This window comes from Elephas maximus, chromosome 19, assembly GCF_024166365.1.
Source record: "Elephas maximus indicus isolate mEleMax1 chromosome 19, mEleMax1 primary haplotype, whole genome shotgun sequence".
Classification (NCBI taxonomy): domain Eukaryota; kingdom Metazoa; phylum Chordata; class Mammalia; order Proboscidea; family Elephantidae; genus Elephas; species Elephas maximus.
Window position 1 is genome coordinate 42710429 of NC_064837.1, and position 27009 is coordinate 42737437.

The following is a 27009-nucleotide window of genomic DNA, read 5'->3' on the forward strand; positions in this document are numbered from 1 at the left end:
TATGTTTTATTATCTGTTTATTATCTATGTTTTATTATCTGTATTTGGACTTTTTCATTTCTGTATTCTAGTTTTAGCTCTGGAGAATCTTAAAAGTATGGTGTATAATTAATATCTAGAACTAAGTATTTCATAGAAAATTAATTCCTTCACCAAGGGCTAAAGTGTAAGGAAGATACCAACCCGTTTTGCTATAATTTTGGGAGATTAAATTAGAGAAAATGAGTTTGTTATTTTTGTTTGGTTATGAGGAAGTATTTCTTGACCATGATGATGATACACAAGGATATGTGTTGAGAGAAAGCCTGGACCGCCCCTACGTGGAGACTTTAGGTAGGAGAAAAGCCAGGTCTCTGTTGTGGATGGTTTAGATAATGTTTTCAAGGCCGTGAGTAGATCAGATCTCTAGAATCCCCTTCTACAGGGATTCTTTGATGTTATCATACTCTGTTTTAAGGATGTGATCATTGATTTATGAGAGCTTCAAAATATTTTAGAATTTCACGTTGTGTCACTTATAACATATAACATCTGTCTGAAAATCTTCTGAAGTTTAAAGATAGAGCGAAGAATTTAGTTGGCAGAGGATAGGTTTTTATTACTGTTTGATTTGGTTGTCTGAGATTTGTTCGCTTTGAGTCAGCATTTGATTCTTGCTTACCTGTTGGGACTTTTGATGTTCAGAGAGAAGCTTCCAAAAGACTAATGTCAATCATCTGAGACCTAGTAGCAGTTGGATTATCCGCCTTCCATGAACAGTGAGAACCGATGATTCCTTTTGAGAAGGCAAATAATGAGTTGGATATGTATGGCATTCTAGCAGGTCTGTTTCTCTTTCTTCCCCCCATAGGCCTATCAGCAGTCTGATGGGGCAGAAGACAACAGAGATGGAAGGTGTTCCAAACTTGGCAAAAGCCATCAATCTAAGGAGGTAAGCTCTGATTTTGAGCAGGCAGAGCAGGTGGCTCTTCCTGCCTTAATCATATCCTCTTGCTCTTTGGAAAGATGGATAGAAAGAAAGAGCATTCAGCATGAGGCTAAAACATCTCCATTAGCCATCATAAAGGGGAAATTTTGGATAAGTCTTTTAGTTTTTTTTTTTCTTTCTTTCTCCCTCCCTCCCTTTTTTTAAACTCCTCGATTTGTTTGATTTTTATCCCTAGAAAATCAGCAATTTAAAAAAAATTGCAGATTACTTTTCTCTTGATTTGGGGTAGATTGGATGAACAGAATCTTGTTTATTTCCAGTTAATCTCAGGTTGTGGCTAGCTTTGATGAATAAAATGATAAGGTTTTAAGATTTTTCCTGAGATTGTTTTGAGGTTTGGGTTCATGTGGGAACTATGAAACTGGAAGCAATCTTTTAATACACTTCAGATGTAACAGTATAGGCAGGGGTTAACTTTATGGTACTTGAAGCTTTTGGGCATATCTGCCATTGATGCCCGAATGGGTCTCCCTCATCCTCTTCCTCTCCCCTCCCTTTCTAGTTCCCTTTCCTTGTCCCATTACGAATTTCTTAGTGACATTCAGGACTTTCAAAAGACTGCTTCCCTGGCATTAAAAGGTATTTCTCAAAAGTATTTAATCATCTCATGTGACTTAGGCTTTGAGAAAACAAAACCCATTGACTGTTTTGTTGTACTGAACATTGTAAATATTTTCAGTAATTAGCGAGAAGTTCTTTATTTGTATTGTATGATCTTGGTGGTTAATTTATGTACCTTAAAAGATAATAGTAATATTTAGAATCACAGTACAGGTAAAGCAAACATGAATACAGAAAATAGTAGCTTCTGTCTGAGTACCTGCAGGTATTAGGGAGGAGAGAATAATTGTCAGAATAGTATCCAGAAGCTCATGAAGAATAATAAAGATATAAAGAAACTATTCTTAAAGCACCATGGGGTGACATACCTTTGATAGCTTAGAATGCTTTTTTAAGAGCACTTTAACGCATGTTTATAAGCTGATGTGTAAGTTAATTTTAGTTGCTATAGCAAGCAAGCGACACACACACAAATATATTTATATACACACATACACAAAGTTATTTCTTGCACATGTAAAGTACAAAATGAGTGTTCCCTATAGGTGGCAATTTCTTCAGAGACACAGGCTCTTTTCTGTTATGGTTCCACCATCTTCAGCTCATGGCTTTCAAGTTTCTTATATTTGCCTGGATTAATTTGGAGGAAAGGGAAAGGAAATGGAATATTGGGTGTGGAAGGTTTTTACCAGACCAGGCCTAGGAGTGGCACATAGCGCTTTTGTTTCCGCTTCATTGGCTATAACTCAGTCAGAAGCTAACTGCAGAGGATAGGATGTATAGTCTATTTGTCCAAGAAGAAGAGGGAGCTGCTTTGGTAAATATCTGTCCAGCATTCGCCTTAATAGCCAGTTGTCTCGGTTGGTAGTACATGGTTTTGCTCAGGTGAGGCAAGGGAGTGAATGTACCTAAAGATTAGCAACCATCTGCCTATTCTTTCCACTGTGAATTATCTGAGGAAGATAAAATGAGGGAATTTTAATGAAAATTTAGCATTTGTGATTCGTGCTCATAAAATCTGATTTTCAAAAATAACTTCAGGGTTCTTCTGGGTAATTTAGTTTTTATTATTTTAAAACTCTTCACTGCATATTCATTTATTCAGCAAATATTTACTAAATGCTGGGATTTTGTTCCCTTATCTATATTTTGACTTCCCTTGTTTCCATTTTAAAAATAGGTTATTATAAAATTAAGCGGTATTTTCCTGGTGCTTGTATTAAGGGATGGACTTTGAATGAGTTTTTTTGTTTGTTTGTTTGTTTTACTGCTGGTCTCAGAGCTAGAAACAACCAAAACTCTAACTTGGTGGACTGAAAGCATATACTATATAGTTTTACAGAGAGTTTAATATAACAGTCACTTAGGGAAAATATTACTTGGTATTTCTACTGGCATGCTGACTTGTGGAGCTCTTTTTCCATAAGTGGAGTAGATAACATAATGTTTGCACCATCTTTATAATGCTGTGGTTGCCTACTAGTAGTAAGCTAAGGTAATACATTAGCCTTCTTGTTTTAATCTGTGTAATTAGTTATCATTAATACGTATGAATGTAACTGTATGAAAATGACAAGCCTTCTGATTAAATGGGATAAAAAAAAAACCAAATGGGATAGAGAATAAATGAGTTAAGTGCCTCCTGTAAGTGGACTGCTGTATATAGGCTGTGATTTGTTCTTGTACTGAAATGAACAGGAAGATGGCAGCAGATAATACTTAATCCCAGAGGGACTGATGATCATTTCTATAGATTTAAATTTAATTTACATAGACACTTTTAACCATGAGATAATTTGTTTGCTTTTATTTTAAAATGTGGGGTAGATAGGAAGTTTTGGTACCTACAACAGGGTTGATTATTTAAAATAGTCCCTAAGACCACATGAACAAAAAATTAATGTTTTGAGAAGATGATTAATACAGTAAAACCTCAAAACCCAGAACCTGTGTAAGGTAGAAACCTGTCAGAGAAGGAAAACTCAAATATTTTCCACTAATAGATAGCGATAGAAAAGTGGGAAGACTGCACCCTGTCAAAGGCAGAAAACTTGTGAGACCCAGAAAAACAAGGCAGTCTCATCGAGTTCCGGCTCTCACAGGTTTCACCTTGTAAAGGTGTTCAAACTTTACTTTTAGGAGGTGGTGAATTTTTTATTCAGGGGTCAGATTTTGCTAGCACGATATATGTGTTAAGTGGCTACCAATCTTTTCTTGTCCACGGAAAATTAGTAATGGGAATGAATTGAATATGGAGTAAGACTATTCTAGGAAAATGCCCCTGGATTTTCCTGAAGAGTAAAAACATATAGCTCTATAATAAGCTTAGAAAATATTTTTTAAGTATGGTTTTTCCAAATTTTGTTCATTCATGAGAAACATTCTGAACTTCAGTACTGAATTATACTACAGATATATCATAAGGTAAATTTTTAAATTGTCTTCTTTATGGGTACAAAATAGTGAAAATGAGTGTGATTAAGAATAAATAAAGTATACATTATTACTGCTTTTATAAAACAGTATAATACCTCAGAAATCCCTGATACAGTTGCATTACTATTTGTTTTCAGTTTTCTTATTTTTAATTTTTTTTCACAGCCTATTCAGATTAAAAATATTTGGCACTAAAAGGGGAAATTTAGAGGTGTACAGAGTGGGAAATCTTTGACTATGGAAACTTTTCTATTTTTATGTTAAAGATAGGTAGCTAAAATGGTCAACTTCAGTTTTGCCTTTTTGTGGATGATATTTTAGAATTTTTTTCAGCATTGTTAGGTTGGTGTATTTGTGAAATTTTAAAAGCCATTGTTTATTTTTAACTTACTGAAGATGTTACTTGAACCTTAAGTTATAAAGATGCTAGATAAAGTCAGAATCCAGTACTGATACAGCTGACTAATAAACATTTTAGGGTATAGTAAATTGTTATTCCATCAGCATTGTCAATTAACATTTTGAGATGAATATGTATTGCTTTTATTCTGGATCTTTTTGCTACCAGAAAAATGAAATTAGTAGTCATTAGTAGTATTAAATAGTAAAGCATGTAGAAAACTGAGACAGAGCCTGATTTAATCATATCTGTGATTTATTTTGCATCAAAAACATAATGAAAAATAAGCATTGTTTGTCAGCATGAGCCTAGAATATGCAGTAACTGAAAGTATTTCAGAATATCATTTTTGTGGATTAAGAAAATAAACTTTGTGTTTATAAGAGATGGCCAGTATTTAAACCTTGTAGTTTTAAGACTTTGCTAAAAGCCAGACCCATTGCCGTTGAGTCAATCCTGACTCATAGCTACCGTAGACCCTAGAGGACTGAGTAGAACTGCCCAGTGGGGTTTCTGAGGCTGTAATCTTTATGGAAGCAGACTGCCACATTTTTCTTCTGCAGAGCGGCTGATGGGCTGATGGGTTTTAGTCACCAGCCTTTTGGTTAGCAGCTGAGTGCTTAACCACTGCGCCACCAGGGCTCCTTCTTTAACACTTTAGTTACTATGAACGTAACAGATGGGGTTAGGGACAATTCATGTATAACCGTGTGTAGTTTGTATGTGCTAAATGCCCTTTTTGGTATGATACATACTACCCACAAAAAATGGTACATACTGAGAAATAATAAAGATACAGATAATTTGTATGAGATTAATATATGTATTTTGAATGAGGTAGTTAGAGACTGGGTTGATTGATAGTTTATCAACAGTTATTTTTAAGGCAAAAGTAAGAATATGATGCCAAATGGAAATAAATTAAGGAGAAAGTAAGTTAGATAGTTGTGATTGGAACCTTAAGGGATATTGCCAAAAACCCATTGAGCCGATTCCCACTCATTAGCTACCGTATGGGACACAGTAGAACTGCCCCATAGGGTTTCCAAGGAGCAGCTGGTAGATTTAAACTGTCAACCTCTTGGTTAGCAGCCGACCTCTTAACCACTGCACCACCAGGGCTCCTAAGGAATTATAGTTAGGGATAATCAGAAATGCTTAAGAAGGAAAAAGTGATAATAGAATTTGAAGGAATTGTTGTAGATGAACCTAAGGTAATTTGACTGTTGAAAAATGCTCATGTTCATTTGAATAAATATCAGAAATCTCTGGCAATTGGAGGTATGTTGGGGCCTTAGGTCTTCTTTCCCACAATCTTGCTATTGCATGGTACGATACAACAGAGCTTTGTGAATGAACACTGATTAGCAATCCAGCATAAAATCATAGGACCTGTTTATATAATCTGTGAGTCCTGCTCTCATCCAAGACACTTGATAAAGACCTTGTAAAAGAGCTTCTCTCCAAGGCTGACTTAATGGGAATGGTTAGGGGGTGAAGGGTGATGTGACATGAAATGGCAGATCCTGAAGGATCTTGTAGACCATTGTAAGAACTTGTGTGTGTGTGTTTAAAGAAACCACTGAGGGATTCTGAGCAGAGGAAGGATGTGATCTGACTTCACCCAGGGTACCGCACTGAGAATGTAGGGGAGCTCAGGCTGGAGCATGGACACTAGTTAGAAAACTATTGTAATAATCCAGGCCAGAGAGGCTGTTTTGGGCCAAGATGGGAGTGATGGAGTTGGCAAAGAGTGATGGGATTCTAGACTTGTTTTGAAGGTAGAACAGGTAGAATTTGCTGATTGGGTGTGCGATGTGAGGGGAAGAAAAGAGCAAAAGGATGACTAAGATTTTTTATCTGAGAAGACTATGGGAAAGAGCAGGTTTGGGAGAGACAATCAGAAGGAAGCTCAGTTTAGCTATGTAGACATCTTAATGGCATTATATTGTTTTGCAATTTTTATTTTCCCATGTAGCAATATATATTCAATATCCTTCCATTCGGTTCTAGGCACAATCCCATGTCAGAAGCTATAGATATAATGCATTCCTTTTAACAGGTACCTTGAATTATTGAATTTAAAAAGCGCTTGCATGGCACTTACCCTCTGTGCCAGGCACTGCTTTAAAAAAAAAAAAAAATTTTTTTTTTCGCCCCTTCCAAATATTAGCTCACTTAATCCTACTGTCAACTCTGAGATACTATTATTCCTTATTTACGAATAAGGAAACTGAAGCCCAGAGGGGTTAATTTACCCAGGGTCACATAACTAGGAAGTAACAAAGCCACTGCATTATATTCCATAGAATGACTATTATAGTTCATTGAAACAACCCCTAATGACAAATTTTGGGGTGGTCCCAATTATTGTAAAGTGTGTTGTATAGAAAATCCATTTTTATCCCTTTTTGGGCATTGGTGCAAGTATTCCTGTAGTATATGTAATGAGAGTAGTAATATTGGGCCAAAGGATATAAACATTGCTTATTTTAATAGACATCACCAACACAACCTTCAAAAGAGTAATTGTAGTTTATCTTCCCATGACCATCTTCTTTTTTTTTTTTTTTTCCTCTCTTTATATTCTGCAATTTGGTAACATTTTTTTGCTCACCTCTCTTAAGAATTCTGATGTCACAACAGCACAACTCGTTTGCAGTAATTCTAAATAGCCTTTAAATCCTGTGCTATATGTTGAAATCGTAGTAATTGTTAAAGAGCATAAAGAATAATGAGTGTTCAGCCCCAAGAAAGTGTCTGTGTGAATGGGTATAGTGTGTTTGGAGTGAGGTGGGGCTGTACAGACAGTTAATTCATTGAGTCACTAACTCTTCCCAAAGGTCTCCACTATCTAGACTTCTAACACTATGGATTAGTTTTTTATGGCTTTGAACTTTATATATCTGGAATTATATGGTATGTGCTCTTTTGTGTTTCCTTCTTTCCCTCAATATCATGTTTGTGAGATTTGTCCATGTTGTTGTGTGTGGCAATAATGGGTTCGTTCTCCCTGTTGTACAGTATTCCATTACATGAATATACTACGATTGATTTGTTCCTTCTGTTGTTAATGGACATTTGGTTTGTTTCCACGTTTGTACTATTTCTAATAGTGCTGCTTCAAACATCGTTTTAAATGTCTTTTGGTGGACATATGTATGAATTTCCTGGGAGTGAAATTGTTTTATCATAGGGTTGACATTGTCTTAGTAAATCTTGCCAAACCTTTTTCAAATTGAGTGTACCAATTTATACGCCCACCAACAATATATGACAGTTTTAGTTACTATGCCTGTGTTAGCACTTGCATTTTACAATTTTGGAATTCTGATAGTGTGTAATGGGTTGCATTTTGGTTTTAATGTGCATTTCCCTTATGGAATAATAAAATTAGGTATTTATTTTGCTTTGCAGTTTGATGCCTTTTTGTCAGATTAACTGTGACTAAGTTATTTCCGTAAGAACACAGGAGGTTTTGTTTGTTTGGAGTAAAAAGGATTACTTCCTATACTTTCTTTTTCCTCAAATGAAATCTTAAAAGTAGACTCCAATATTTAAAACAGATTAAAAGGAGTATTTCTTTTTTTTGTGTGGAGCATTTCTTGAGAGACAGTGTAGCCTGGTAATTAAGAACAGATTCTAGAGCCAGACTCCTCCATTAGGAATCCTTGTTTTGCCATTTACTGGCTATGTGACTTTGGGCAAGTTAGTTAGCCCCTATTTGCTGTAGTTTCCTCCTCTGTAAAATGAATCCAATAATACATCATAAAGTTACTACCGTTAGGCTCAAATAAGTTTATATTAAGTACTTTGGATAGCGCATAGTACATGGTAAGCGCTATATAATGTTAGTTGCTGTTAGCGGTAGTAATGGTAGTGATATGAATTTATTTTATGAATTCATATCAAGCCAGCTGATGAGTATCATGAAGCAGTACTATTGAGCACATATTTGATATTGAGGGTTATGCCTCAGTATCCAATTTTTTGTTTTGATTGCATATTATTGAGAAAACCTTGATTCACACAAATGAGTAATTGAAGATAGATATGGTTTACCCAGTAAGTAGCCTCAGGGTTTAATTTAAGCTTTTTCAGTTTAATTGAAAAGAAGTAGGAGAAAACGTTTACTTTGAGATTGTTTCTAAATATAACACGCTTGGATTTCCTGTTTTTAAATTTAAAAAATCATAGAAGCAACAACAAAAATTTTTATGGTTTCAGCATTTGTTGTGTTATTGCAACACATTGGTATTACAGTTTACTTATTGCTCTGCAGCCACAGGATGAGATGAGCAGCAAACGTACTTGACGCTCACCTGACATGATTAAAGTATGCACCACAGGTATCGTAGTCTGAGTTTACTCACTGGTGCAAAGTCAGTGAGTGAACCTGTAGGCCTGAATTAGAAACAAATCAAAGCAAAAAGTCAGAGCTACAGTTTTTCTAATTACTGATGTATTTTCAAGATATTCATACAATGGTGGCAGGGAAAGCTACACAAACCAAAGGGGAGTTTACCAAACAGTACAAGTTTTGTGTCTAGTGTGTTAACGTTAGGCATGTAAAACTTCGTGTGTGGGCTGTTTAAGTTCGTAGTAGGTATTTACTTACAGTTATCTGTGGCAGCAACAGATTGTGGCTTCCAAGTATGCCTTGCGTGTATGCAGCTAGATGACCCTTGTTCTAAGGGAACTTTCCACCTAACCTAAGGCATTCTAGCAGACTTAAATGAATATCTTGACAAGTTCCTTTAGCACCAGCTTTAATTCTACCCACCTGAGTGCCTCCCACTGCTACTTAGCCAGTCTGGGCTCCTGCAGGCTGGCCTATCTCCCCTGTGCTGTGCAGCCAGCATGGTTTTGTGTCCTTTCTCTGTGGTAACAGTGTCTAGACTGCCCTTAACCACCATCTGTCTTATCTATCTTGAGTACTACAGTTTCTTTGTGGTCCTTCTTGGACCCTTTTTCTCTAAATCATGCCTCTTTGGTATTAATTATTCTTACGAAATCCTCTTCTGACATTCTGTGTCTCGGGATCTATAACCTTTTATTTTTTTAACATCATAAAGTTATACTCTGTAAGCACTAACCAAAATTAGTGCCACTCACAAGATCCATCAGCAGAGGGAGCTAAATAAAAGAAGATGAGTCCCTGAAATTGAGAAGGCCCCGAAGTGGAAAAAGTACTTAAAAACAATGCTACTTTCACATACTGCCCAGTAGTGGAAAAGAGGTTTTATAATGTTAGAAATCAGTTATGAAAGTTTTACTTATTAAGGGTGATGAAATAAGGTCAGTAGCTTTGTGAAGAATTTCATATGGAGAACTGAGTCCTAAAGTTGCTTAAGGTTATGGATAGCCCATTTCAAGTTTTAAAGATGAACTTTCTAAGTGAATTTTTTGTTTTGTTCTGATTAAGCTTGTGTATCTTAATTTCAGTTAGCAGACTTGAAGAAAGAGAAGCAGAACTGAAGAAGGAATATAATGCACTACATCAGAGACACACTGAGGTGGGTTTCTGGGTTGTTCTTACCCTGAAAGTATTTCTTAAATCTTCTTTGCAAATCAGCTAGAATAATTCTCGAGAATCATGAAGCATGAAATGTCACAGAACCGATATCCATTGGTGAAGGGGAAAGGTTGACCACAAAAGGCCCAGAACCACAGAGCTGTGGAAAGACAAGAACAGCTTACACAACAGCTTTTTCGGAATGTAAAAAAGACCCACATTTTAATAAGATGGTATTTGGTGGGTATTAAGGCTGTTAAAAAACGATGGTAAAGGTCTGTTGTTGACTATTTTTGCAGCATTCATTTCAGTGTCTGAACAATGCCGTGTACCTAGTGTGTGCCTTGTAGTGCTGTCAAGACTGGTAATTGTCAGTGTGTTTGGAGGAGTATGTTTATGCTATAAATAAGTGATCATGATGAATTATGAACAATGCTTTTGCTTTGTAGTAAAGTCCTAAGCTTCGTAATAACTGAGGGCTGTTAAACTATGATATGTTCAACTGAAGTATGCATAAGATACATGCGTTCTTAAAAATTTGACTGTAAAGTGAAATTTCAAATTTTTTTCTCACTTTTTTAATAAAAAGTGAAAATGTGTTCCTATAGGAGAAAACCTGACTTCTCAGTTTTAAATGAAAAGATATAATAATTTTTCTATTTCTATTCCTTCAGAGAAGGAAAGTCCAGGAAGAAAAAAAGATTTCCGGGAAATCTAATTGCCAAGTCAGAAAGCTGGGCATAACCAGCAACCAAGACATATCTCACAGGCAGCGGGATCCATCCCCGGCCTTCGTCACAAGCCACTTCCATTCTCTGTCCTGATAGGCTCCTTTTATTTTACTTTGCCTCAGGGAAGGTTCATGTAACACAAAGATATGATTGCTTTGAAATGTGGGTCTGTTTTACTGTAGCCCACATTTTTCTGTGTTTATGCATCTATATACTAGAAATGCCATTCAATTAGCAATTATAAATATCTATCTAAGGCTAAAGAAATAGGTGCCCTTTAAAGGCAAACTCTGGAAATCTTCAGGGAAAGGAAGTCAGAAGGATTTAACCTTAACCTTTTCATTATTACTTCCAAAAAAGGTAATATCCTTTGCAGGCACAAAAAAAAAAATTGTTTAAATAGAACTTCTATCAAACACATTGTTCGCTGCCTAAGAGAAACTTGTTATTACTGTGTAAGGCGAATAACTCTTCTCTAATCAAATCCAAAATTTTGTCCGTGTTAGACTAAATTTGCTTAAAAGAAAACATTGCCTTAAAGAGAGCAGTAGAGGAAACATAAATGTTTAGTAATTGTGAAGTACTCAGGCCATATGTGTATATTTTCTTATGCTAATTGCCCAGAAAGTAAACCCCTGCAACCTTGGGGAGGGTCTCACACCAGGGAGTGTTTATATGCTTTCATATTTATTCCTCTGGACAGACCCTATAATCCCCATGCTACAGACTGAAATATCAAAAGAGAGTATGAAGTGATTTGCTCCAAATCCCATGCTAGTAAATGGTTTTGGACCAGGTCTGTGTGATTCCACAGCCTGTACTCTTAACGTTTTTTCATTCTCTGTGTTAAGTGCACTAGAATTTTTTTCTGTGACTCTTTGCTTTATGGCACCTGAACAGCTTTAAGACCAGTGGCTTTGCGGATGTAGTGATTCTTGGGCTATGTATGGAAAGATTTAAGGCCAGCGTGATTAAAAGGATCCGTGCTGCTTGCCTCTAAAACCTCACTATTGCCTTGCTTTTCAGTTTCAGCCAAAGCTGACAGTCAACTTCTGATGTGAAGATGACCTCTGGGGGTAGGGGTGTTGGGCCCTATCCCAAACCAGGACTTTCCAGACAGTGTACTTGGGACCCTCTTGATGACTTCAGCTGTGTGTTGCTGAATTGACTCCTGAATGTGTATGAATTAATGCACATACATGAGAAAAATAATTATAGTTCTGAGGCCAGGAGGGATGGGGCTAGAGGACCCAATAGTAGATTTTACTCTCTTACCTCTCTCTTTTCCATCGGGCAGCACTGATCCTGCCCTCCCACTAAGTTTTTTTTTTTTTTTTTTTAACCAGAGCTCTATTATTAAAATTTAAATTTCTTATGTTTTATGTGCCATGTACTTTTTTCGTGCATTTATATAGTACATATCATTTTATTTCAAATGGCAGGAAATGGTTTAGGGTGTGGGGTTTTCTTGTGGGTGTGAGGGAGAAAGGACAGTGAGCTCATTGCCTGCCTAAGGAATTGACTGAAAGGGCAGATAGACCACGGGTCCCACAAAGTTTCACTGCCCAGATGATGGAGTCAGACAGACCTGAGCTCTGGGTACAAAGCCACAGAGCTATGTATGACACAGTTAAACACAGTTAATCATTAATTAGCTGGTCTGCTTGGGCAAGTTACTTTAAAACCTTTGTAAACCGGTGTTTATCTGTAAAATTGTGGTATTGTTATGAGGATTAAATGGAACAGTGGCTGTACTGGCACTGGCTGACATGCGGTCAGTGCTCAGTAAGTGTTAGCTGCCATTTTATCGTTGTTGCTGTTTTCTCCTATTAAGTGTTAGTTTAGTTGAGTTGGAACCAATTTCATTATATGGACCATTATGGAACATCAAAATACTGTACCTGCAATTACTTGGGATTAGTTCTTCCCGAAGGTTTAAATTCAGCATTTTCTAATTTTCCTTTTTTTATTTAAATGCCAGAGTTCAGTATTTAAGACAAAATGAGCTGTTGGGGGAACTGATTCTATCTTGGTATTTTTTGGTAATTCTGTCTCATTTTCTATAATTGACCAAATAGGTTAATTACTCTAAAAGCAGTCTAGAGGAGGTTTCTGTTTTCTTCATTTGAATGCTTAAAGAAACTTAGATTTTTCTATTTAAACTGATCGGTTCTGTATGACTACTACCCCGCACATAAGGAATCAACTTAGGTTTTTTAAAACCTTTTCAGAATTTAAATTGATGTCTATTAGGCTCAACAATCACCTTGCTATATTAGGCTCAGTTTAATTTTTTTCCTGAAAGTTACTCCTGATAAAAGAAGAAAACAGCTTATTATTTCTGACTTGCTTAAACAAAAACAAAAGCTGTATTTCTGGAAAACTGTCCTTTTAATGGTGGTAAAAAGAAGATCTGTATATTTAAAATAAAACATCTGTAAATTTAAAATAAAAAAATGTTTTAGCATACCACATGTGATTCTATTTGCTTTGGATTAGTCTTAAATGGGCAACCGTCTGATTAATTGTTTTAAGTTATATTGAGATTGAAACCCATCTTCATATGCCTTAAGTTTAGCTTCCAAAAATATTATATGTTTTAAGAATTAAAGTAATATTCCCAAGAAAGATATCAGCCTTTTTTTGTCCACTCTTAATATTTACATTCCTTGGAAATACTAACAGACTTTTCCATATTTTTTTAAATTTTACTTCTTTCTTATTCATATTATGCTAGTATCTAGCAAAGGCTTTTTGATTTTATGATTGAAATTTTTTGCATTTTACATGTTTTAATTCCAGATTTAGTTTTCTTAAAAGTAAAACCATAAATTATGAAGAATCAAATAGGACCTTAGAGTTTATTGACAGTTTATATATATACTTGAAGGTTTTACTTCCATATTCAGCTTTTCTATCATATGATTCTTTAAGATTCAAAATCAAAATGTTCTGGTTTTTGTCATTTATATTAATTTCATGATAATACTATATACGATTATATTAAGTAGTTATACAAGTGAAGTAGCAAAGAAGAAAATGTTTTAGCATTCTTTCAGCTAAATCTACAGATAGAAGAAATACACATCTTTGCATTAAATTAAGTTAAATTGAAAATGATTTTATCCTGTTAATTCTTTGTAAAGTGGCAAAGATCACCACATAAAGATATGGTTTCTTCTCAAGTTTCACATTAATTTCTTTGTTGTTTCCCATTTTGGTGAATGGATTTCTCAAATGTCATCTATTATTTTTAACCAGTGATTTCTCTTCACGTTCTTCCAATGTTTATATCCTAATTTGTTTTATTTATGTCAATATTATATGTTAAACAAGATATCGATTACTTTTATGGACATCAGCATCCTTAAATGTAAGCATTTGCATATTGCTTTGCCATTAAAAAACTTCGTTCCTTAATACTCTTTCACATGGGGTTGGGCAGTGTGATAAATAAGAAAATGGGACAGAACTGTTTCCCTTGTTATAACACTATGCTTTCATTCCGGGTATTACGCTTACATTTTGTGTATTTTTTCTTTCTTTAAATAGATGATCCATAATTATATGGAACATTTAGAAAGAACAAAACTTCATCAGCTCTCGGGGAGTGATCAACTAGAATCCACAGCTCATAGTAGAATTAGGTAAGCTTTGTGCATTTTGCCTTAAGAAAATGGAAATCTATTTATTGCTGTTTTTCTCTGTGTTCTTTAATCCTGGAACAATAGTAAGGCTTATTCAAAGAGCTCTCTCCTGTGGGTGGAATGCTATAGGAGAGAATAACATAGAAAAGTAGAAATAGCCTTCACTATTAAAAAGATAAATTATGAGACATGCCATATTAGCAGCATATTGAGACATTTGACTGTTTTCTAATAGTTGAGATTACACTAGGCTTGAATTTTTCTGATTTGTGGGAATGTTGAAAAATGTTCCTTTCTCCTGTATATAATTGGTTTAAAGTCCTTTTTGTTACGGAGAGGCATATTTGAAACGGCTAGCGAGCCATTTGTTTGATGTAGGAGTGTGAATAAATTATGTAGATCTCCAGGCCTTGTAGCCAATGAGCTAAGCCAGGACTCTTAGCGGAGGGGAAGAAAGTTAATAGGCTGGCCGTCTCCCTGGGTTGCTGCATAAATGCTGGGAGCAGCAGCTCTATGGTTATGAGGCGGGGAGAGCGGGGTGACGTCATTGCCTCGGAGCTGCTGCAGGATGGAGTGGAAAGCTGCTGCTGATGGCATTGTTTTTTGTGGCAGCAGCTGAATGACAGATCTTTACTACAAAGATATCCCTTTGGCCCCTGTGTAGGCCTCCTGGTTCGGGTGTTTCACCATGCCAGCACAGCGCCATGAGTCCTGGATGCATGCTGCTGTTTGTGTTTGGCTTTGTTGGCGGGGCGGTGGTCATTAACTCAGCTATCTTAGTATCTCTCTCTGTTTTGCTGCTTGTGCACTTTTCTATTTCTACCGGTGTGCCAGCTCTGACGCAGAATCTACCAAGGATACTCAGGTACTCCAGTTTGTCTTGGGAGCCCCTGCTTAGCTGGTTTTTCTTAAATTGTTAGCTTTACCAGTCTGCTTTGTAACCATTTCTGTTGCAGATTGAAACAATGGAAAATGGCCTGAAGCTAAGATTTCTGTTCTTATTTATAGTAATTTATAGGCCATCACCTAGGGATACAGCTTTGTATTTGGAAACCACCGACCAAAGAAAAGGATTTTCATATTTTACTTATACACAAGTACAAGGTCAGTGTGGTCTTGTTCTAAACAGTGTTCAAAGAGTAAAGGGGAGAGCAAGAGTAAACACCGGGTCTAAGTTGACACGGCCTCTGTGTTTTGCTTCTGAGCATTTAGGGGCAAATTTAGACTTGCAGTTGATTAGACAAAGGCCTTAGGTTTATTTTATTCTAATCATTTTTTGACAGCGGAGGTTCAGGCATCATTTTTGCCATTTTTGATAGCTGCTCATGGGAATGAGCAATTTAAATATGTTCCTCCTGAAACAAAATCTTTTTTGAAGTGAAAGGATTTAAACCTTTAGGGCAAAGAATGCATTTCCCCTCCCCCCTCATTATTTACACATCAAAGTTGTGAAAGCTTTACAAAGCCTATTCACTATTGTTTTGTCAGATGTTGTCCTTTCTTTTCTTTGTAGACTTGGGTGACAAATGTCCCTGCCTACTTGTGGGGGTAGTCATTAATCTACGTAGCTTTACTGCCAGTCACTCAGCTTGCATCCTGCAAGAGCCATGTTCTGCATTTTAGAGGTTTATGGTTTTAGTTTCTTTTGTTGTTGTTGTTGTTTTTTAACCAAACTAAAAATATCTTATTTGTTCAGATTTCTGTTTTATGCATGGTTTTTAATGGAGGTTCATAGTGCATACTTTTTATTGTTAAATGTTTACTTAAAAATAAAATGTTCAAATCCTAACAGTGGATTTAGATAAATCAACAAGAATTAAAGCAGTAAATTCCCTGTGTGTTCCTTTTTATACATAGATCAGTTCATGTTCAACAAGAGTTTAAGGCCCAGAAAGTAAATTTCATCTTAATCTACCATCAAGAACTAGATACTTGATGGTTTTTTCTTTTTTCCTGATTTATAAAAATTGGGGCCAGTGTTATGTATATTTTAGTATATAAAAGAGTGGTATATGTGTATATGATATGTGGGCTTCTAGGCAATTAAAAACATCTGAACTCAAAAATATTTAGAGTATTAAAATAAGACTATATGAGGCTGCCGTAGGTCCAGGGTCCTCTTGAGAAGGCAGTGGCGTTCTGCGCCTAGCCATGCAGGGCCGTGCAGCGGATCCCAGCTCAGGCTGGGAAGCTGGATTGCCTGGGTACAAATACTCTGCACATGCAAGCTGGAAAACCTGTGGCAAATTGCTTAATCTCTCTGTGCCTGAGTTTCCTCATCTGAAAGTATCTACCCTATTGGGTGGTTATACAAATCAAATGAGATTATGATTTTGTATTTAATCAGTTGAAAGGGAAAGTACAAAAGTAAAATACCTTATAGTCACTTATTTGTACTCATTATTTTTAGCAAAAATATTTAACTCTGGCTGTTTTATTGATAAGCATAAGATTAAATTCATAAAGCTTCTTGACACAAAAGTTGTCATTGATCCGAATGAATAAAGATACCAAAATCTCCAATATTAAGATTAAAATTTGAAAAAGTAGGTAGCATGGTTCTAAGGAAAGCACATTGGCCTTTGAGTTGAACAAACCTGGCTTTGAATTCCATCTGTGCCAATTACTGGTGTCTCAAGTCTCTGAGTTATCACTTTTCCTAATCTGTAAACTGGGAAAATAATCCCTATTTCCCAGGCTGATAAAAAGGTTAAGTGGGATATTGTAAGTAAATCATCTAGCTCAGTGCCTCTCACATGGTGAATGTTGAACAAATCTAATCTTTTTTTAAGCCCCATTTATATAAAACTAACTTTATTAATAATTACTTGTATTAAATGTGATTACAGATAAAAAGCTGTTTCAAACAATTAGTTTCAAAATTATTTATACATGTAAGCTAACATTTAAATAACCAACTCAAAATTGGATATATGGAAGTAAGACGATTTAAAAAAGAGACTATAACAAGGATTCTGTAGTGGTAATGGCTTTGTTTCTAGAGAGTAATAGCAGATTGAAAAACCCAAAGTTTAAATATTTTTCATTCGTAGCACATTCTTTGGTTTCTTTTCATCTATATTACCGAAGCATTAATATAGATAAAGTACCAAACATGCATACCAACATAATACAGGACTAATGTTCATCTTTTCAGGGTTTCTTTTGTAAAGTAGGATTCTAATTAACTTGCATAATTACAATTAAGTGCCTTTCCCTGCCCTTATGTAATTTAGGAGTAAAATAAGGAGAAGGGTATATAGTAACATTGTTTTTCCATAGTTGAAACAATGTGACCTAGAGCATCATTTCCCCACTTGACAGAGAGCTCTAAGTCTCTGACACTCCCTCCCTATAGAGCAGTTTCTTTATGATTGATATAAAAGCAGTATAAAGAGGTACATACTCTGCTTGTATTTTGGTTGCAGAGTTAGTCGATGGGAGTAAGAGAGTAAAACCTGGACCACAGCAGGACCTGCCACTCCAATGGTCTAGTTCTAAAACTTTGTCAGTAATTGATATGTGTGAAAATGATGTATTGTCATTCATATAGGAAGATAATTTTAATGACTGGCCTGTATTTTGATTTGTTAGCAGTGTGGTAAATTTGTATGAAGATATCTCTATTATCTTCTGGATTCTCTTTGCATTTTGGGTTAGGATTGTGATTAAATTACCAATTACTTTTTGCTTAAGTCCATATGGTATGTTAAAAAAAAAAAAAAAGGTCAAGTCTAGTAGCTCTTAGACCCTTAGATTTTCTGTTTTAAATATATGTTGACCAAAATTGAGGGATCAACACCAAGTTGCCAACTTAAAAAAAAAAAAAAATCCGGCTACTAGTTACTGTCACCATCATTTGATGAGTGAAAGGGCATTTTAAGATCAAAGAAGCAGAAAAGATGTAGTTTAAAATAAAGCTAGGGGCAGTCATTCTCATGAAATAACAGGTTCTACCTTATATGGAAATGTATATGTGTTTGTCATATACTGTATTGTCCAAGAAGGATATAAATAATGCCTCTTTTTGACATGGACTCATGAAAACTTTGTTGCTGACCAGCATTTGGGAATAACTGGTGTAAACAGAATAACTGGCTAGTTACTTTGTCATTTGGTTGTTCTGTCTTATAGTCACAAACTTAGATTTGGTATTAAAGTCTAGCCTCTTATTGTGCTTCCTACCTCCATTTGATTTTTCCTCCCGAATCAAGTAGGGAAAAGTACTCCACATATGAAGAAGTGATAAGTAATTAACTCTAACTGATAGAAGTCCTGTTTTCTGTTATATTTTCTTGTGCATGCAACTGTAATAAAATGCAGCCCGTTTTGCTTCATCTCTGCATGCTGATGGTGTTAGTAATCCTTTCATCTCATTGTTAGGAATGGAAGAGCACATTCTTTGTGTTACGGGAGGGCAGTTTTCAAAAGCGGCTTAAGTTTCTTTGGTAGAAAAATGAGCTTAAAGAATAAAAGGCTTATTTAGCGAAACTGAGCATTTTCCCACTTTTATTTATAACCTCATTGTTTCTATTCTAACTTACATTCTTACCAGTAGAGGTGCGGGTCCCAGGAGGCCCCAAACCATTAGTATAAACTCACTTCTTCCCAGTTGCCACAGTTGTGAGTTAATGACCCGGGGTGACCTCTTAGGAGACTCTTTTCTACTCTCTAAAAGCCCTTTGACTTGGAACCTTCTGTGTATCAACAAAGGTTGTGTTTCTGGTAGAAATTGCATTATTATTAAAATTGTAACTCTGGTGCATTGAAATTTCCCACAAAGCAATGGAAATTTTACAACCTTTTGTTTTAAAGAATTTTTTGGCCTTCATATTTGGAAAAAACTGACAATGGTTTTCTCATACGTACTGTGTCTGAAAGGAATGTATATTATTGTTCTTTAGAAAAATAGAGATTTCTCTCTACTTTGGGGGGATAAAAGTCCTTAAAGTTTTTTTTTTACTGTTTATAATTAGTAGGCTTGATTTAGATAGTATATGATTTTCTTGTAGGCAGGAAGGACATACATTGAAGAGGCATTGGAAACATTCGGAGAATAGTGTGAGAATTCAGGAAATCTAGAAGCAGGTGTTGGTGTCACTTCCGAATGGGGAGGCAGCTGTGGGTTGCAGGTTTGCCTAGAGCTAACCTGAGTTGGAGTGAAAGCTGAGCAGCTCTTCTTGCTGTGAAACTAGACCACAGGCCAATTCCTGGGCAAGGAGTTCATCAGTAATTTGTAGGATTTCCTAAGCCATTGACTACCACTTTTCTTAGGTGATTTCTTGGAGCCAGTTTAAACTTCTGAGACTCTGTCCTTTCTCCTTAGTAAGTCTCCTTGTTCAAACGGACAGACAGTATTATTTAAGAGTAATGATTCTAAAGCAGTGACAACCCAGGCGTACATCATCATGACAAAAAAGAAGAATGATTAATTTTTTTCTTCCCTCTCCAAATAGAAAAGAACGCCCTATATCATTAGGGCTTTTCTCATTGCCTGCTGGAGATGGATTGCTTACACCTGACACTCAGAAGGGAGGCGAGACCCCTGGATCAGAACAATGGAAATTTCAGGATTTAAGTCAACCACGTTCTAATACCAGCCTGAAGGTAAGCTTTATTTGTAAGCTTCTTACTCAAAGTGAAGTACTAGACAATTAAAAAGTAACAAAATTAGTTTGTATGCATTTTAGTTTGTAAAATTGATGTCTATTTTAGTATTGGAAATGAGCTCTTCCTAGAGAGTATTAGCTTTAGAATTCAATTCTAAGTTATAAAGGAAAAAAAAAGTCAAGCATCATTACTTCTTGATTCGTGTACTAACGACCAAATTGATTTCTATTTTTTAGGTTACATAATATGAATTTAGTACAGAGCAACCTAATTATGTTTTTTAGAATTGAAAATCATAGCCACCTGAAACCCTTTGGTTCACTGTTGAAAGCTTTACAACTTAGTTAAGCTCCACTTTCTTTTAAAAAAAAAAAAAAAAATACTCTTCCTTCCTTAGTAAACCAAAAAAAAAAAAACCAAACCCAGTGCTGTAGGTCCTTCCTTAGTACCACTTCATAAAATGATATCCAAAAGTGCATTTTGTTTACCTGAAGGGCTGGTGTTGATTAATTATAGGTTATATTCTTGACCAAGAATTTGTTATCAAATAAGTGATAAATATAACCAGTAATATATTCTAAGAATGGCAATAAACTGATAACTGACTTAAAAATAGTTATGTTCTACATCCTATAGAATGGAATATTGATTATAAAAGACTCTTATTACATTATAACATCTATTCTGTCATAAATTTTGCCTAAAACAAATAGATCATTTACAATGAGTACTTGTATCTTATCTCCCTTTTCCTGCTTTCTTTTTCTCCATAGTGTTTGCCATGGCCTGAGTACTTATACGTAGCTCTTACGATATGTCTGAAATTTTGTCATTTACTTATTTCCTTTGTCTCCACTGAGAACGTAAGCTCTGTGTGGCTTATTTATTGTTGTATCCCTGGCACCTAGAATGGTGCCTAGCACACAATAGGCACTCAGAACATACTTGTTGAATGAATGAATGAATGGTTTTAGATGTTAGAAAGACTCTTTTGGGAAAATATAAATGATCTGCCTCAGCTCTGGAAAGTAGAGGTATTCGAGGCATTCCATTGACCTTTGAAATGTACTCAAAGAAGAAGGCAGTCAATAAATATTTGATGACTTTTCTCCCACTAAAAAGTATTTTTAACAGTAAGGCTGACCTCACCCTTTTTTCCCTTCTCTATTCCTGGTTGCTCAGTTTATTTGAAGCTAATCATGCAGCTGCTCAGTGTCAGACCACAGTGATGCCACTAGAAAATTCTATTCTTTACTCCTACGGCCACGTTTGCTTTTTTTTTTAGCCTGCTTGTAGGTTTAAAAGATCTTCCAAAACACCCATCCTTCAATCGCCTACTTGCTCTGCCCCCTTTCCCAAAACGAAATTAAGTAGGAGAGATACTTTTAGTACACCAAAAGTGTTTACCATTTGGTGTATATTTTTTTTTTCTTTAATTATAGTGAAAATATACATAACAAAAATACATCATGTTTTGTTATATATAAAATGAATAATTTTGGTAACTATTTTAATTACTATCAAAAGTACATCTTAGATAATATTATAATTCTCTTGTTAATGACACACTATGACAGAACTTTACTGGAAAGTTATAAAACCAGTAACGGATTATTAATATGGACTTAAGCACATGGGCTTTTTATGTCCTCCCCAGAGAGTTTCTAAAAACAAAATCTTGACTTCCCCATTTGATCTGGATATTGAGCCACTAAATGAAATAACTCAACAGAGAAGGATTTCCATAAATGGAATGGTACATTACCAAATGGTAAAAGTTCAGCTTGTAAAGTCTAATAATTAGGACATTTTTGTTATTCATTTTACCTTGTTAATAACCAGATATCTTTCTCTAACTTTACACAGGGCTAGGAGTCGGGTTTAGAGTTCACTTGTGGACTGCATCACAGGCATGTCATATACCACTAGTCTTGGTTTCCATTGTGACAAGGACTGGACTAAACTATCTCTCATTTAAAATATTCTACAACTTTTTGTTTCTCTGAGGACTTTGGGGTTGACCTAGCTATATTTAGGGCATGCTTTGCCTTCTTTATAAAAAATTGAAGGTGAGAATTATATTAGTCTTACTAACACAATTTTTTTATAAAGTAAGGTTAAGGTGAAATGTTCTGTGAGAAAGGAGCCCTGATTTTGCGGTGGTTAAGCACTCGGCTGCTAACTGAAAAAGTTCAGCAGTTCAGATCCATCAGCCACTCTGGGAGAAAGTTATAGCAGTCTGCTTCCTTAAACATTGCAGCCTTAGAAACCCTATGGGGTAGTTCTACTCTGTCCTATCGGGACAGTATGAGTGGGAATCAACTTGATGGCAACAGGTTTGGTTTTGGTTGGTTCTATGAAAAAAACCACATAATGGATTGTAACTAAGGAAACAAAGAACTGTAGGGAACTTTGTGACAGAAGAATGGCAGTAAAAGGAATTTCCAAATGATTTCCTTTTCATATACAAATCAAATTTTTAAAAAATTTTCTGTTGATACCATGTGTTTTCAATAATGGAAGGCATGCTGAATCAAGGAGAATTTCTGAAATTTTGTTATGAAATAGGATTTTGATATATATTATGTGGGGCACATATGTCCCTCTGGACTCTGGGGTAGGATTATGTAGGACACGTGTGTCCCTCTGGACTCTGCATCACCTTCTAGATCCCTTGACAGGTGTGTACAATGTATGGCACTTGAACATGAAATCATCGCAAGAAACGCAACTTCCAGATAACACACAGAAACCTGGAAATATACTTACAAGGCTTATCTCGCTGTACAAAAGCCAAAAGAGACAAAAGCTTTACACAGTCACACCTTCAGGATGCAACACTGCATACCCAAACCCACTGCCATTGAGTCGATTCCAGCTTGTAGCAACCCCGTAGGGTTTCTAAGGTTTTAAATCTCTAAAGAAGCAGACTGAAACATCTTTTACCCATGGAGCAGCTGGTAGTTTTGAACTGGCAACCTTTCAGTTAGCAGTTGATCGTTTTAACCACTGTGTCACCAGGGCTCCTTAACACCTCATACAATACTCTGTAAAAACAGTGATTTGCGGCACACCCCTGTTTCTACGTTTCAGACAGTTATATAGTTCCCTGACTGGTGGCAGCATGCACTAAAAGTGGGAAAACAACTTCCCATGAAACCTGAGAGGTGGAAAATATAGGTGCGTGAATGTATATATTCCATTACTCATGAAAGGGTTATAAAGTCATGTACCTTCTTTGTTACTATATTTCAGATTTCTCACTGTGAGAGAGCTGTAGTCAATGAATTAACTTCACGTAGTGGAAAATCTGCTGAGCGATGCACCTCGAAAAATGTCTAAGTTGTCCTTAAAAAGAAGTATTTGTACATGTTATTCATTAATTTATTGCATTCTTGTAGGGGAGACTGACAAACAAGTAAACAAATAAATTGAACAATAGAAGTTCAAGTATTGATAAGCACTGTGAAGAAAAGAATGCAAGATAAGGGGCGAAAGAGTAATTAAAAGTGATTATTTTAGTTAGAATGGCGAGGGAAAGCCTCTTGAAGGAAGTGACTTATACCCTGACGTGAGGGACGTTGAGGTGCATGGAAAGGCATGGAGGAAGTGTTTCAGGCAGATGAAGCAGCAATTGTAAAGACTCTGACTGAGGTGGGGATGAATTTTGGTGTCACTGAGGAAGTCTGCTTTTTTTTATCCTACTCCTCTCAGACATTCGATCCTACCCATTGCACTTACACACCTTTTGTCAATGTTGTCAACAGCATCCATCTTTCCACGTGTAATGAAAAAATTCTCATTCTCACCCTGCCTTTTAGCAGCATTGGACACATTTGCATGCCTTCTACTTCCTGAAATGCCTTCTTCGCTTGCTTCCAGGGCATTACTCTTTCTCTCCTTGGTTTTCTTCACCACTCCTTCCCTGTCCCTTTGCTGTCTTCTACTTTTTGACCTCTAAAATTGATTAATTCAGTGTTGGAGTATCCCAGGGCTTAAACCTCAGCCCTTTTCTCTACTTAATCAGGTAGATAGATCAAGCCCCGTGGCTGTAAATGCCATCCACACATCTACATCTCACAAATACGAACCTACAACTCTGACCCCTTCTCCGAGCTCCAGAACTCTACATCCAATTGTTTTTCTTTGTAGTTTTGCCGTTTATTTTTCCTCTGCTGAGAGTACCACCAATAGTAATTCCCTCTTTCAAGGCCTAATCCAATCCAAATGTCAGAGCTTACATGAAGCCTCAGATGGTTCTGAAATCTAGTTTAGAGGCCAGTTAAAGGCAGAAACAGAGGAGTTATATACTGCGTTGTTAACAGAAATTTCTTACTGAGGAACTTCTAGTGAAATTGATAAAGAGAAACCCTCTTAGATGATGAAAGCTCTTCTGCTCAAAATGTTTTATAGACGTGCAAAGGCTGGGCAGAGATTTATGATTATACTCAAGAGCAAGCCGCAAATAAAGAAGGAATTGGAGAAGAACAAAAGACCAAGAATAGCCAAGACAATCCTGAAGAGCTATAGAACAAGAAGAATTTGCCCTACCAGCTACACAACTTATTATAAAGCTATAGTTATTCAGATGCCATAGTATTACTTTATTTTCCCTTCTGCACAGTTCATTCTTAAAGCTACTAGGTAGGCCAGAGCAAAGGAGGGATCCATGGGCAGGGCGTGGGGAGAGGAGCACCCAGAATGGGGTGTCATAGCCTGAGCAAGGTTAGGTGGGCATCCATGTGTGGAGTCAGAGCCCTAGCAGAGTGAAGGACATTCCTGTAGATGAGTAGCAGACTTGGGGGTGTCAGATCCTGAACAGGATGGTGAGCACTTCCCCAAAGAGAGTACCCGGAACAGGATGTCAGAGCTTGAGCATGGAGGAGGCAGCATCTATGCACAGGAGCAGCCTGGCATGGGGAGAGAGAGCATGCACAGGGAGAGGAGGATATTGATGAGGGTTGGGATGTGGGGGAGGAGGAGTAGCAGAGCACAGAGAGCCATAAGAGACTGCAGCCCTGGATGTCAAAGTACAAGAGAGCTTTAGAATAGAAGGAGTTGTCAGCCGGGTTGGCTGTACAGAAAAATCAAGTAGGATAAAGAGAATTTGCAGGTGTAGATGTGAGACTGTTTGAGTTGCAGGGCCAATAACAGGAGTGAATGGGAATTGTGAAAGGGGGAAATAGCAAATGTAGGCTACTCAAGAAAGCCGGAGGAGAGAAAAGTATAACCTGAGTTAGAGGTGAAGGCTAGCAGGGTAGAGGGAAAAATACTCTTAGAATGGAAGAGACTGGGGTTGTTTAAAAGAAGAGTTCAATAGAAAGAGAAATTGAAGACAAGGGAATGAAGGAAGATAACTGATTCTTCAGAATCCTAGAGGATGGGCAGAGGGAAAAAATCGTGCATCCTAACTGCAATTAAAATCTTCTTTATTGATGAGATACCTTGATTTTTCCTAGTTTTTTGTTATTACAAACGATACTACATTGAATAATTTTGTACGTGTATTTATAATTCCCTTAAGTAGTATTGCCAGATCAAAGCATATATTTAAGATTTTGATAGATGCTGCCAAATTGCCTGCCAAAGGGATTGTGGCAGTTTGTACTGTCACCAGCAATGTTCTATAAGTTCTTTATAGCTTTACAAGTTTAGAGCTCGGAGAAGGGGTCAGAGTTGTAGATTCATATTTGTGAGACGTAAATGTGTGGATGGCATTTACAGCCATGCGGCTTGATCTATCTACCTGATTAAGTAGAGAAAAGGGCTGAGGTTTAAGCCCTGGGATACTCCAACACTGAATTAATCAATATTAGAGGTCAAAAAGTAGAAGACAGCAAAGGGACAGGGAAGGAGCGGTGAAGAAAACCAAGGAGAGAAAGAGTAATGCCCTGGAAGCAAGCGAAGAAAGCATTTCAGGAAGTAGAAGGCATGCAAATGTGTCCAATGCTGCCCAGATATCAAAAGAGAAATATTTTTTTACAGACTTTTTAAATATCCCATCCATAGAATTTTTATGTGTTTTCTAGGCCTTGGCCGATAATGCCTATAAAATAAGAGCTCAATTTGGCAATGATCTCTCAGCTTCTCTGGAGTTTCACACATACACGTGTGTGTATGTACACCTATATGTGCATATGCACCTGCCTTCAGACAGTGGAGCCTGGGAGAGCCTGAATTCGACAGGACTACCTCATTTTTCCAAATCTTGCAAGTTTTCCGCCTCTGACAGGGTGCAGTCTTACCACTTTCTATTGCTCATTTTAGTGGAAAATATTTTAGTTTTCCTTCTCTGACAGGTTTCTGCCTTACACAGGTTCCAGCTTTCACAGTATGGGCTTATGTACACGTACTCCAAAAAAGTATTTTCTTTTCTTTAAAAGGCATACAGAGTTGTTGATTGTTAATAGAATGTGACTTTTAGAACTGAGAAAAACTATTTTAACTAACTAAAAAACAATTGAATTGGTACCTACTTGCAAAAAATAGAGAGTTCCTTTAAAACCATATGACAGGAAATACTTCAGCAGAGCTGCTGTGAGAAACTCTTGTTTGCAGAGTTTGGTACATAAAGCCAGTGGTCAGTGTGCTGCATTCTTCAGGGGATGTGCCTAGCATACAGAACGGAAAATGCCTAAACAGAGCCAGCATTCTTGTTTAGAAGAATTTTCCATCCTCCTCCAATGTGGTTAAGTTCTGAAATTGTTCGTAGTTCTTCAGTGTTCCCAAGCTAGAATCTCTATAGTAGTTGAAACTTATTCTTGTATTGTCTGTGGTTAAATATCCCTATTATAAAATATATGTGTAGTTTTAAAATTAAAAAATATTTAAAGCCTTAACTCAGTTCTTTTTATACTTTTTATTTTGCAATAATTTTAGACTTATAGAAAAGTTGCAAAATTTAGTAGAGTTTCTGTATGCACTTTTCCCAGCTTCCCCTAATGTTAACATCTTGATAACCATAGTATAACTGTCAAAACTAAGATATTAACGTTGGCACAATACTATTGACCAAACTACAGACTTTATTTGGAGCCCTCCAGTTTTTCCACTAGTGTCTTTTTCTGTTCCAGGATCCCACATTGCATTTAGTTGTCTCCTCAGTCTCTTCTGTGTATGAC

At 36.4% G+C, this 27009-nt stretch overlaps 1 protein-coding gene across 6 annotated transcripts in view; it reads left to right on the plus strand.

Annotated features, from left to right (window-relative positions):
- The window catches only part of SPAG9 (sperm associated antigen 9), a 132280-nt gene that overhangs the window by 52081 nt on the left and 53190 nt on the right, over window positions 1-27009 (plus strand). For 3 of the 6 annotated variants that reach the window (XM_049860711.1, XM_049860710.1, XM_049860712.1), the window contains exons 3-5: window positions 9831-9901; window positions 14184-14278; window positions 19735-19885. In XM_049860711.1, the coding sequence (XP_049716668.1) occupies window positions 9831-9901; window positions 14184-14278; window positions 19735-19885 (317 nt within the window). Of the gene's footprint in view, window positions 1-912; window positions 932-9830; window positions 9902-14183; window positions 14279-14305; window positions 15144-19734; window positions 19886-27009 lie in introns of those variants that run through there. The other 3 variants (XM_049860713.1, XM_049860714.1, XM_049860715.1) reach the window with 2 other exon arrangements.